This window comes from Phocoena sinus, chromosome 10 (genome assembly GCF_008692025.1).
Source record: "Phocoena sinus isolate mPhoSin1 chromosome 10, mPhoSin1.pri, whole genome shotgun sequence".
Lineage (NCBI taxonomy): Eukaryota > Metazoa > Chordata > Mammalia > Artiodactyla > Phocoenidae > Phocoena > Phocoena sinus.
Genome location: NC_045772.1, coordinates 16,120,227 through 16,133,053, shown reverse-complemented (window position 1 = coordinate 16,133,053; position 12,827 = coordinate 16,120,227). Strand labels below are relative to the sequence as shown.

The 12,827-nt window shown below is 36.6% G+C and overlaps 1 protein-coding gene across 2 annotated transcripts in view; it reads left to right on the top strand.

Annotated features, from left to right (window-relative positions):
• The window catches only part of POLR3B (RNA polymerase III subunit B), a 130,650-nt gene that overhangs the window by 48,755 nt on the left and 69,068 nt on the right, over positions 1-12,827 (top strand). For both annotated transcript variants that reach the window (XM_032646258.1, XM_032646257.1), the window contains exons 13-14: positions 2,687-2,848; positions 5,475-5,675. In XM_032646258.1, the coding sequence (XP_032502149.1) occupies positions 2,687-2,848; positions 5,475-5,675 (363 nt within the window). The remainder of the gene's footprint in view (positions 1-2,686; positions 2,849-5,474; positions 5,676-12,827) is intronic.

Here is a 12,827-nt window from a genome sequence, read left to right as displayed (position 1 = left end):
TCACATTGTTTGCAATATTTTCTCCCATTCTGTAGGTTGTCTTTTCATTTGGCTGATGGTTTCCTTTGCCGTGCAAAAGCTTTTAAATTTAACTAGGTTTAATTTATTTATTTTTGTTTTTATTTCCATTACTCTAGGAGATGGATCCAAAAAAAACATTGCTGTGATTTATGTCAAAGAGTGTTCTGCCTATATTTTCCTCTAGGATCCAGTCTTACATTTAGGTCTTTAATCCGTTTTGAGGTTTTGTTTTTTTTAATATATAGTGTTAGAGAATGTTTTATTTATTTTTTAAATTAATTTTTATTAGAGTTAGTTGATTTACAATGTTGTGTTAGTTTCTGCTGTACAGCAAAGTGAATCAGTTATACATGTACATATATTCACTCTTTTTTAGATTCTGTTGCCATATAGGTCATTACAGAGTATTGAGTAGAGTTTCCTGTGCTATGCAGTAGGTTCTTATTAGTTGTCTCTCTTTTTTTTTTTTAATTTTTATTGGGGTACAATTGATTTACAATGTTGTGTTAGTTTCAATTTCTTTTATATATAGTAGTGTGTGTATGTCAATCCCAGTCTCCCAGTTTATCCCTCTCCACAACCCTTTCCCCTTAGTAACCATAAGTTTGTTTTCTACATCTGTGACTCTATTTCTGTTTTGTAAATAGGTTAATTTATACCATTTTTTTAGATTCCACATATGTCATACTGAGTGAAGTAAGTCAAAGACAAATATCATATGATATCACTTACATGCAGAATGTTTTAATTTCATTCTTTTACATGTAGCTGTCCAGTTTTCGCAGCACCACTTAATGAAAAGACTGTCTTTTCTCCATTGTGTATTCTTGCCTCCTTTGTCATAGATTAATTGACCATAAGTGCATGGGTTTATTTCTGGGCTTTCTATCCTGTTCCATTGATCTATGTGTCTGTTTTTGTGCCAGTACCATACTGTTTTGATTCTTGTAGCTTTGTAGTGTAGTCTGAAGCCAGGGAGCTTGATTCCTCCAGCTCCGTTCTTCTTTCTCAAGATTGTTTTGGCTGTCTGGGGTCTTTTGTGTTTCCATACAAATTTTAAAATTATTTGTCCTAGGTCTGTGAAAAATGCCATTGGTAATTTGATAGGGATTGCATTGAATCTGCAGATTGCCTTTGGTAGTATGGTCATTTTAACAATATTTGATTCTTCCAATCCAAGAACTTGGCATTATTTTTGAGTTTTTTAAAAATAGATTCATATCATATATGTTCTTCTGCAACTTTTTTCTTCACTTAACATTGTTTTAAAGGTTCATCTATATTGTTTCATGCCACTGTATTTCACTTTCATTTTTGTATTCAATTGTGTAAAGATATGATACATATGATAAATATCCCTTTATCTATCCTGCTTATCAATACCTTTGTATGACTTCCCTTTTTTTAAAAAAAAGAACATTTTTATTCATATCTTCTGGTGCCTACATGAAAGAGTTTCTACAAATAGGATTGCCCAGTCATGGAATCAAGTTAAATCTTCAACTTGACTGGAGAGTGTCAAACTAGTTTCCCAAGTATTTGAACACTGCACTGTACATAAGTCCTGATGGTCTCCATCCTATGACTTAGTGTCGAAACTAAACATTTTTGTCTGATCTAGCGGGTGCACAGTACCATCTCCTGGTGGGCTTAATTTGCATTTCCGTCATTACTAATGAGATTAAGCCTCTCTTTCATATGCTTATTGACCATTCCTGTTTTTTCTTAAATGTCTTTTGGGCTGTTTGTATTTTCCTTATTGGTTTTAAGATTTTTTTGGTGTTCTTTGGATCCAGTTTTTTGTCAGTTACATGTGTTGCTGGTATCTTCTCCCGGTCTGGATTTTTTTTTTTTTTAACTTTATGGTATCTTTTAATTCTAGAAGTTTGTAATTTTAAGTTGTCAAACCTTTCTTCTTTTTAATAGTTAGTACTCTTTATATCTTAAACTTATGCCTTTGGTATTTGTTGGATTTTGGGGTATGGAATGAAGTAAGGAAGCAGTTTCATTTGTTTCTGAAATGAATAACCGGTTGTCCTAGCACCATTTATCTGTAGTCATTCATTTACTTACTGATCTGAAATGCCATCTCTATCATATGACAAATTTTAATATATGTGTTGTTTGTTTCTGGACTTTGTGTTCTGTCCACTGGTCAGTTTATCTATACGTTAATCAGTCCATTTGCCTTCTTTTTCAGGAGTGTCTTGGCTATTTTAGGGTCTTAGCTTTTCCACATAAATTTTAGAGTTAGCCTCAATTTTCATTAAAAACCTGGGGATTTTGATTAGAGTTGCAGTGGAATTTTAGATCAATTTGGGGAAAGTTAGTAACCTTAAAATCGTCTTCTTATCCATAAATATTTTCTTCATTTATTTAGGTCACTGGTCAATGAAACCTCAGTCTGGGAATGACTGGTCTAAATTAAAAATCTATGAATGCAGGGATTGTCATCTTTGCTCTTATTCCCAACACCAAACATAGTGATAAGCACATATATCAATAAAAGTACATGTTTATCAAATTGAATTTTAAGATATATTTTTTTCAGTTTTAAGCAGTTTCTCCATCTTTTTTTAAACAAAGTTTAATAAGGACCTAAAACTTAGTAAATAAGCTAGTAATGCATTTTGAAAGTTCACCATATACTTTTTTTTTCCTTTAGCTTTTATCTCTTCTTTTTGAAGATTTGTTCAAAAAATTTAATTCTGAAATGAAGAAGATTGCAGACCAGGTGATTCCTAAGCAAAGAGCAGCCCAGTTTGATGTTGTGAAACACATGCGTCAGGACCAGATTACCAATGGCATGGTGAATGCCATTTCAACCGTAAGTCTTCAGTCATTTGGGTAGAGTTTTGTAACTTATTTGTAAACCTGTTCAGTGGGAAATTTAAAGTACTGATACTTTGAGAATCTAGGTGAAAAAAGTATATATATATTTAAGTCATAAATTTTCTACTTTGAAAGATAGGCTACAGTTTAAATCGGTAGGAATTTTACTACTATATGACTTCATTGCCAAATTATAGTTCCTGTTATATGAGGCAATAAGAAAATAGATATACGTTTACATAAGGGAAAAATCTTTTAGTTTAACCGTTAATAACCATTCTTTCAATGGATCCTTTTCCCCATTTTCTTCTGTCATAAAACTGATGTATTACAAGTAGGTTTATTAATTAATGACAGCGTTTGTCCAAAACAGTACAACATGTTTCATTTCACTGTAGGTTTATATTCCTCAAAGAGCTATCAGCTGTTCTCACGTGAGTGATGTATTCAGGCCTCAGCAGCTGCTGTGTATTCAGGGCCTCCGGCTGTTCATAAAGGGTTATCAGATAGGTTTTTGCTCCCTTTCTTAAAGCGTAACATCTATAGGTCTATCTGATAAAGTCTTGTTCACGTTTTGTATGCCAGACATAAAATTAGTTTTATGGATGGGATTTGGTCCCAACAAAAGAAGAGTATAGTGTAGCACGTGGACTCCCTTAACAATGAAAGAATTAGTGGTCGACTTGCTGCCCTACTTGACTTGAGAAATTTGCCGTGGGTCTGTTTGAGCAGCCCTCGCCATGACAGCTCCATCTGGACCTGAGGGGAGCCTGGCCTTTGTGCCTCTTTAGGCCCCTCACACTCCTGTGGCCCAAACTTGTCTGGAAGTAGATTCCTGAATATTTGAAGAGAAGTCTCCAAAGAGCACTTGAACACACTTCTGTTAGAATGACTTTTCTTTGCTTTTGACCCATGATTTTCAGGTCAGAATAGCTGTTTTGAGTAGTTGTTTTGCCCCTAAGTGATACCACTTTACGTCTGGGAGCAGACTGCTTATTAGGAAAATCAGTAGTAGGCCTTGTTACAGGTGAACCCCAGTCTGTAGACAACCAGAAAAAGATCAACTTCTAAAATTGTGATTGTTGTCATATGTAGACTATTTTCAACAAATAAATTTCTCAGAGGAGCAGTTTTAGACGCTTTGTCTGTTTCTCCTCTCTCCCTTTTTAAAACTCCTGAAGAATATTGGAAAAGATTATCTTACTGAACATCTCGGCTTCACTCCGCATCTACTTCCTGTTTGCCAGCAGCTGCTGTCTTAGTTGAATTCTGTGCTGAATATTTATTTATCTTCCTTGCTCTTACTTTGTGGTCATAAGTCAGTTTACTAGGTTCATTCTCATTCAAAGAATAAAAGGAGTTAACTCAACAAGCAATATGAGAAGTTAACTTGTGGGATCAGTGTGTTTGCTCCATTTCTTTGCTTTGTAATGCATCAAGTTTCTTCATAGGTTTTAGCTTTTTTCCACTCTATCAAAAACTCAAGTTTCTGAAGTGATAGATCTTCACTGAAATAATGCTTAAACTTTAATTTGTGAGGAGCTCCCCTGAAGTCAGGTATTTAAATTCAAACAGATAAGTTTTTCTACTGTGAGGGGTTTTAATCTGGGATCCATGAGTCCTTCCTTGAAATTGAAGGCAAATTTTCTGTTTGTGGTCCTATGTGCATTTTTCTCGAGAATAGTCATAGCTTTCATCAGATTATCAAAAAAATGAAGAACCACTGTTTAGCAGATGTAATTTTTTCCCTTTGAATCAGAAAGATCATTGAATCAATCACTTTTTGACATTTTGTTTTCTACTTTGCTTTTTCTCTGCATACTATTTTCTATTAATTCACATTACCATGAGTTGAAAACTTAATGATTCCTAACCTTAATCCTGAATTATCCTTGAGAATATTTAATGTGTACAATTAATACCGCTATAAAATAATATATTTAATATATTTCAGTACTTTCAATGCATAGGAGATAAGGTAAATTTAATGTTTAAAATTTATTTCATATGAATCTATTTTAAGATTGACATGGTAGCCAAAGAAGGTATATAATATTTATTAATATGAATATGTGTGCAACTTTTAGCCTTGATTAAGAAGCCTATAGTTATTCATTTTCCCTGGTAAGTGCTATTAGAGTCTTTTTTCTGTTGCTGTATTTTCCTCTCATTAAAACTAATTTTGGAAGACCTCCAGATAATGGCACATTGCAACATGAAATTATCTCTTTGAGCTTCAAGCTAGTGTTACCTTAAATGTGTGTAGAAACTGCTAGTGTTCTTTTAGTTAGCTTATTGCTTCCAGTGGAAATCTTTGGTTGAACTGGCTTGTTCAGAACATAATTAGTTCTTCAGAAAATACCCACTCTGATGGGATGACGTTGATGCGTTGAAGCATTCCGAGGTGGTTGCTAGATATAAGTAATATTCATTAAATTCCTAGAAAACCCCGGTGAGTAACTTGGCTAAATTTTAATTGTGACATTTTGATTTCTGAATATATATCATGGCTCTCATTTCACAAACAAGCAGTTCCTATGCTGAGCCTCTCCGAGTGACTTCAGAGTATCAGGCCACATGAATGGATCAGGGGTAGTCTCATGTCTTTCCTCTCCCTTCAGGGAAATTGGTCTCTGAAGAGATTTAAAATGGATCGCCAGGGTGTGACTCAGGTGCTGTCTCGCTTGTCATATATATCCGCACTGGGCATGATGACAAGAATCTCTTCCCAGTTTGAAAAAACAAGAAAAGTGAGTGGCCCTCGATCGCTCCAGCCATCTCAGTGGGGAATGCTCTGCCCTTCGGACACTCCTGAAGGAGAGGTAAGGTCCCCAAGGAGTCTCCGCTGTGTCAGTGGTCATGCCTGTTGGTGATGCTCTGCTTCTTCTCCCGTTCCCCCTGGCTGTATCGTTTTTGGGGTCAGCCACGTATCTGGCAGAGAAATGTTGATGCAGCCATCAGAATGTCATCAGTATCATTCCCAAACAGTACCTACAGAAGTCTTTGATTTATTATCTCACCTAAATAGAAATATTGTCCAAATTTTCTTGCTTGTTTTAGTTTATCCCAAGAGTCAAACCAGGCAGTGAAGAGGGGATAAGAATATGAAGGAAAATTAAGAGACCCATCACCTTTGCTCACAAGGAGCTCTTTTTAAGCAACTTCTTATTTTCTGTGGCTGTACTTAAGGGACATCAGAGTCACAGTTGCAGCCAACTAGGAGCACACAGTCCAAGACCTAAGTTGGATTCCAACTCACTTATATAGGAAACATAAGCAGTTACCAGAACACTAAACCAAGGAGTTTAAATTGGTTTACATCCATAGCACCCACTGCTTCCTGTGTCGTGGCCCTTTCTACTTCATGTTAACCACTGTTGGTTTCACTTGATTTTATGCCTTCTAAATTGTAAAATTCTGGAGGAAGGAACCATGTTAGGTTCACCATTGTATCCCAAGCTCCTAGCCCAGAGCCTCATTCAGACTAAAGGCCCCATAAACATATGCTGAGTGAACAAATAAGTTAAATATGACAGGTAAAAGATATATGTTCCAAAGTGTAGGAATTAGTTATGACTTGGGAGAGGTGAAAAATACAAGTCCATACAGGGTTATAATTTTTAGAAATTATCATTCTTCTTCTGATTTATCTTAAACCATATGGAAATTCACATTAAAATTTTCCAGCTTGTCAAATTTGCATAACTTACACATCTTGAGTTTTGGAACACTAAATTTCCCAGAGATTGCTTCAACTAATCTAGATGAAGTACCTGTTTTGTGCATCACTACAGCAGATGGTTTCTAAGATTGAAGATGTAATCTTTACATGTCACATGTGTCTCAAGTGTTTTTTTTTTTTTTTTTTTTTTTTTTTTTTTTTTTAAACATCTTTATTGGGGTATAATTGCTTTACAATGGTGTGTTAGTTTCTGCTTTACAACAAAGTGAATCAGCTATACATATACATATGTTCCCATATGTCTTCCCTCTTGCGTCTCCCTCCCTCCCACTCTCCCCATCCCACCCTTCCAGGCTGTCACAAAGCACCGAGCTAATATCCCTGTGCCTTGCGGCTGCTTCCCCCCAGCTATCTACCTTACTACGTTTGTTAGTGTGTATATGTCCATGACTCTCTCTCGCCCTGTCAAAACTCACCCTTCCCCCTCCCCATATCCTTAAGTCCGTTCTCCAGTAGGTCTGCGTCTTTATTCCTATCTTACCCCTAGGTTCTTCATGACATTTTTTTCCCTTAAATTCCATATATATGTGTTAGCATACGGTATTTGTCTTTTTCTTTCTGACTTACTTCACTCTGTATGACAGATTCTAGGTCTATCCATCTCATTACAAATAGCTCAATTTCATTTCTTTTTAAGGCTGAGTAATATTCCATTGTGTATATGTGCCACATCTTCTTTATCCATTCATCCGATGATGGGCGCTTAGGTTGTTTCCATGTCCTGGCTATTGTAAATAGAGCTGCAATGAACATTTTGGTACATGACTCTCTTTGAATTTTGGTTTTCTCAGGGTATATGCCAAGTAGTGGGATTGCTGGGTCATATGGTAATTCTATTTGTAGTTTTTTAAGGAACCTCCATACTGTTCTCCACAGTGGCTGAACCAATTCACATTCCCACCAGCAGTGCAAGAGTGTCCCCTTTTCTCCACACCCTCTCCAGCATTTATTGTTTCTTGATTTTTTGATGATGGCCATTCTGACTGGTGTGAGATGATATCTCATTGTAGTTTTGATTTGCATTTCTCTAATGATTAATGATGTTGAGCATTCTTTCATGTGTTTGTTGGCATTCTGTATATCTTCTTTGGAGAAATGTCTATTTAGGTCTTCTGCCCATTTTTGGATGGGGTTGTTTGTTTTTTTGTTACTGAGCTGCATGAGCTGCTTGTAAATTTTGGAGATTAATCCTTTGTCAGTTGCTTCATTTGCAAATGTTTTCTCCCATTCTGAGGGTTGTCTTTTGGTCTTGGTTATGGTTTCCTTTGCTGTGCAAAAGCTTTGAAGTTTCATTAGGTCCCATTTGTTTATTTTTGTTTTTATTTCCATTACTCTAGGAGGTGGGTCAGAAAGGATCTTGCTGTGATTTATGTCATAGAGTGTTCTTCCTATGTTTTCTTCTAAGAGTTTGATAGTTTCTGGCCTTACATTTAGGTCTTTAATCCATTTTGAGCTTATTTTTGTGTATGGTGTTAGGGAGTGATCTAATCTCATACTTTTACATGTACCTGTCCAGTTTTCCCAGCACCATTTATTGAAGAGGCTGTCCTTTCTCCACTGTACATTCCTGCCTCCTTTATCAAAGATAAGGTGTCCGTATGTGCGTGGGTTTATCTCTGGGCTTTCTATCCTGTTCCACTGATCTGTCTTTCTGTTTTTGTGCCAGTACCATACTGTCTTGATTACTGTTGCTTTGTAATATAGTCTGAAGTCAGGGAGCCTTATTCCTCCAGCTCCTTTTTTCGTTCTAAAGATTGCTTTGGCTATTCGGGGTCTTTTGTGTTTCCATACAAATTGCGAAATTTTTTGTTCTAGTTCTGTGAAAAATGCCAGTGGTAGTTTGATAGGGATTGCATTGAATCTGTAGATTGCTTTGGGTAGTAGAGTCATTTTCACAATGTTGATTCTTCCCATCCAAGAACATGGTATATCTCTCCATCTATTTGTATCATCTTTAATTTCTTTCATCAGTGTCTTATAATTTTCTGCATACAGGTCTTTCGTATCCTTAGGTAGGTTTATTCCTAGATATTTTATTCTTTTTGTTGCAATGGTAAATGGGAGTGTTTTCTTGATTTCACTTTCAGATTTTTCATCATTAGTATATAGGAATGCCAGAGATTTCTGTGCATTAATTTTGTATCCTGCTACTTTACCAAATTCATTGATTAGCTCTAGTAGTTTTCTGGTAGCATCTTTAGGATTCTCTATGTATAGTATCATGTCATCTGCAAACAGTGACAGCTTTACTTCTTCTTTTCCAATTTGGATTCCTTTTATTTCCTTTTCTTCTCTGATTGCTGTGGCTAAAACTTCCAAAACTATGTTGAATAAGAGTGGTGAGAGTGGGCAACCTTGTCTTGTTCCTGATCTTAGTGGAAATGCTTTCAGTTTTTCACCATTGAGGATGATGTTTGCTGTGGGCTTGTCATATATGGCTTTTATTATGTTTAGGAAAGTTCCCTCTATGCCTACTTTCTGGAGGGTTTTTATCATAAATGGGTGTTGAATTTTGTCGAAAGCTTTCTCTGCATCTATTGAGATGATCATATGGTTTTTCTCCTTCAATTTGTTAATATAGTTTATCACATTGATAGATTTACGTATATTGAAGAATCCTTGCATTCCTGGAATAAACCCCACTTGATCATGGTGTATGATCCTTTTAATGTGCTGTTGGATTCTGTTTGCTAGTATTTTGTTGAGGATTTTTGCATCTATGTTCATCAGTGATATTGGCCTGTAGTTTTCTTTCTTTGTGACATCCTTGTCTGGTTTTGGTATCAAGGTGATGGTGGCTTCGTAGAAGGAATTTGGGAGTGTTCCTCCCTCTGCTATATTTTGGAAGAGTTTGAGAAGGATAGGTGTTAGCTCTTCTCTAAACGTTTGATAGAATTCACCTGTGAAGCCATCTGGTCCTGGGCTTTTGTTTGTTGGAAGGTTTTTAATCACAGTTTCAATTTCAGTGCTTGTGATTGGTCTGTTCATATTTTCTATTTCTTCCTGATTCAGTCTTGGCAGGTTGTGCATTTCTAAGAATTTGTCCATTTCTTCCAGATTGTCCATTTTATTGGCATAGAGTTGCTTGTAGTAATCTCTCATGATTTTTTTTATTTCTGCAGTGTCAGTTGTTACTTCTCCTTTTTCATTTCTAATTCTATTGATTTGAGTCTTCTCCCTTTTTTTCTTGATGAGTCTGGCTAGTGGTTTATCTATTTTGTTTATCTTCTCAAAGAACCAGCTTTTAGTTTTATTGATCTTTGCTATTGTTTCCTTCATTTCTTTTTCATTTATTTCTGATCTGATTTTTATGATTTCTTTCCTTCTGCTAGCTTTGGGGTTTTTTTGTTCTTCTTTCTCTAATTGCTTGAGGTGCAAGGTTAGGTTGTTTATTCGAGATGTTTCCTGCTTCTTAAGGTGGGCTTGTATTGCTATAAACTTCCCCCTTAGAACTGCTTTTGCTGCATCCCATAGGTTTTGGGTCGTTGTGTCTCCATTGTCATTTGTTTCTAGGTATTTTTTTATTTCCTCTTTGATTTCTTCAGTGATCACTTCATTATTAAGTAGTGTATTGTTTAGCCTCCATGTGTTTGTATTTTTTACAGATCTTTTCCTGTAATTGATATCTAGTCTCATGGCGTTGTGGTCGGAAAAGATACTTGATACAATTTCAGTTTTCTTAAATTTACCAAGGCTTGATTTGTGACCCAAGATATGATCTATCCTGGAGAATGTTCCATGAGCACTTGAGAAAAATGTGTATTCTGTTGTTTTTGGATGGAGTGTCCTATAAACATCAATTAAGTCCATCTTGTTTAATGTATCATTTAAAGCTTGTGTTTCCTTATTTATTTTCATTTTGGATGATCTGTCCATGGGTGAAAGTGGGGTGTTAAAGTCCCCTACTATGAATGTGTTACTGTTGATCTCCCCTTTTATGGTTGTTAGTATTTGCCTTATGTATTGAGGTGCTCCTATGTTGGGTGCATAAATATTTACAATTGTTATATCTTCTTCTTGGATCGATCCCTTGATCATTATGTAGTGTCCTTCTTTGTCCCTTTTAATAGTCCTTATTTTAAAGTCTATTTTGTCTGATATGAGAATTGCTACTCCAGCTTTCTTTTGGTTTCCATTTGCATGGAATATCTTTTTCCATCCCCTTACTTTCAGTCTGTATGTGTCTCTAGTTCTGAAGTGGGTCTCTTGTAGACAGCATATATAAGGGTCTTGTTTTTGTATCCATTCAGCCAATCTGTGTCTTTTGATGGGAGCATTTAGTCCATTTACATTTAAGGTAATTATTGATATGTATGTTCCTATTTCCATTTTATATATTGTTTTGGGTTCTCTACTATAGGTCATTTCCTTCTCTTGTGTTTCGTGTCTAGAGAAGTTCCTTTAGCATTTGTTGTAAAGCTGGTTTGGTGGTGCTGAACTCTCTCAGCTTTTGCTTGTCTGTAAAGGTTTTAATTTCTCCATCAAATGTGAATGAGATCCTTGCTGGGTAGAGTAGTCTTGGTTTCAGGCTATTCTCCTTCATCACTTTCAGTATGTCCTGCCACTCCCTTCTGGCTTGTAGGGTTTCTGCTGAGAGATCAGCTGTTAACCTTATGGGGATTCCCTTGTGTGTTATTTGTTGTTTTTCCCTTGCTGCTTTTAATATGCTTTCTTTGTATTTAATTTTTGACAGTTTGATTAATATGTGTCTTGGCGTGTTTCTCCTTGTATTTATCCTGTATGGGACCCTCTGTGCTTCCTGGACTTGATTAACTATTTCCTTTCCCATATTAGGGAAGTTTTCAACTATAATCTCTTCAAATATTTTCTCAGTCCCTTTCTTTCTTTCTTCTTCTTCTGGAACCCCTATAATTCGAATGTTGGTGCGTTTCATGTTGTCCCAGAGGTCTCTGAGACTGTCCTCAGTTCTTTTCATTCTTTTTTCTTTATTCTGCTCTGCAATAGTTATTTCCACTACTTTATCTTCCAGGTCACTTATCCGTTCTTCTGCCTCAGTTATTCTGCTATTGATCCTATCTAGAGTGATTTTAATTTCATTTATTGCATTGTTCATCGTTGCTTGTTTCATCTTTAGTTCTTGTAGGTCCTTGTTAACTGTTTCTTGCATTTTGTCCATTCTACTTCCAAGATTTCGGATCATCCTTACTATCATTATTCTGAATTCTTTTTCAGGTAGATTGCCTATTTCCTCTTCATTTGTTAGGTCTGGTGGGTTTTTATCTTGCTCCTTCATCTGCTGTGTGTTTTTCTGTCTTCTCATTTTGCTTATCTTACTGTGTTTGGGGTCTCCTTTTTGCAGGCTGCAGGTTCGTAGTTCCCGTTGTTTTTGATGTCTGTCTCCAGTGGCTAAGGTTGTTTCAGTGGGTTGTGTAGGCTTCCTGGTGGAGGGGACTAGTGCCTGTGTTGTGCTGGATGAGGCTGGATCTTGTCTCTCTAGTGGGCAGGTTCACGTCTGGTGGTGTGTTTTGGGGTGTCTGTGGCCTTATTATGATTTTAGGCAGCCTCTCTGCTAATGGGTGGGGTTGTGTTCCTGTTTTGCTAGTTGTTTGGCATAGGTTGTCCAGCACTGTGGCTTGCTGGTCGTTGAGTGAAGCTGGGTGCTGGTGTTAAGATGGAGGTCTCTGGGAGATTTCCGCTGTTTAATATTATGTGGAGCTGGGAGGTCTCTTGTTGACCAGTGACCTGAAGTTGGCTCTCCTACCTCAGAGGCAGAGCCCTGACTCCTGGCTGGAGCACCAAGAGCCTTTCATCCACACGGCTCAGAATAAAAGGGAGAAAAAGTAGAGAGAATTAGTAGAAGTATGAGGAAAGAAAGAAGGAAAGGAGGAAAGGAAGGAAGGAAGAAAGAAGCAAAGAAGGAAAGAAAAGAGGGAGGGAGGGAGGGAGGGAGGAAGGAAGGAAGGAAGGAGGGAAAGAAGGAAAAAAAGACAGAAAGAAAGATGATACAGTAAAAATAAAATAAAGTATAATATAGTTATTGAATTAAAAAATATTTAGAAAAAAAAAAAGGGACGGATAGAACCTTAGGACAAATGTTGGAAGCAAAGCTATACAGAGAAAATCTTACACAGAAGCATACACATACACCTTCACAAAAAGAGGTAAAGGGGGAAAAATCATAAATCCTGCTCCCCGAGACCACCTCCTCAATTTGGGGTGATTCGTTGTCTAAAGGAGGGAGGGAAGGAAGGAAAGAAAGAACGAAGGTAAA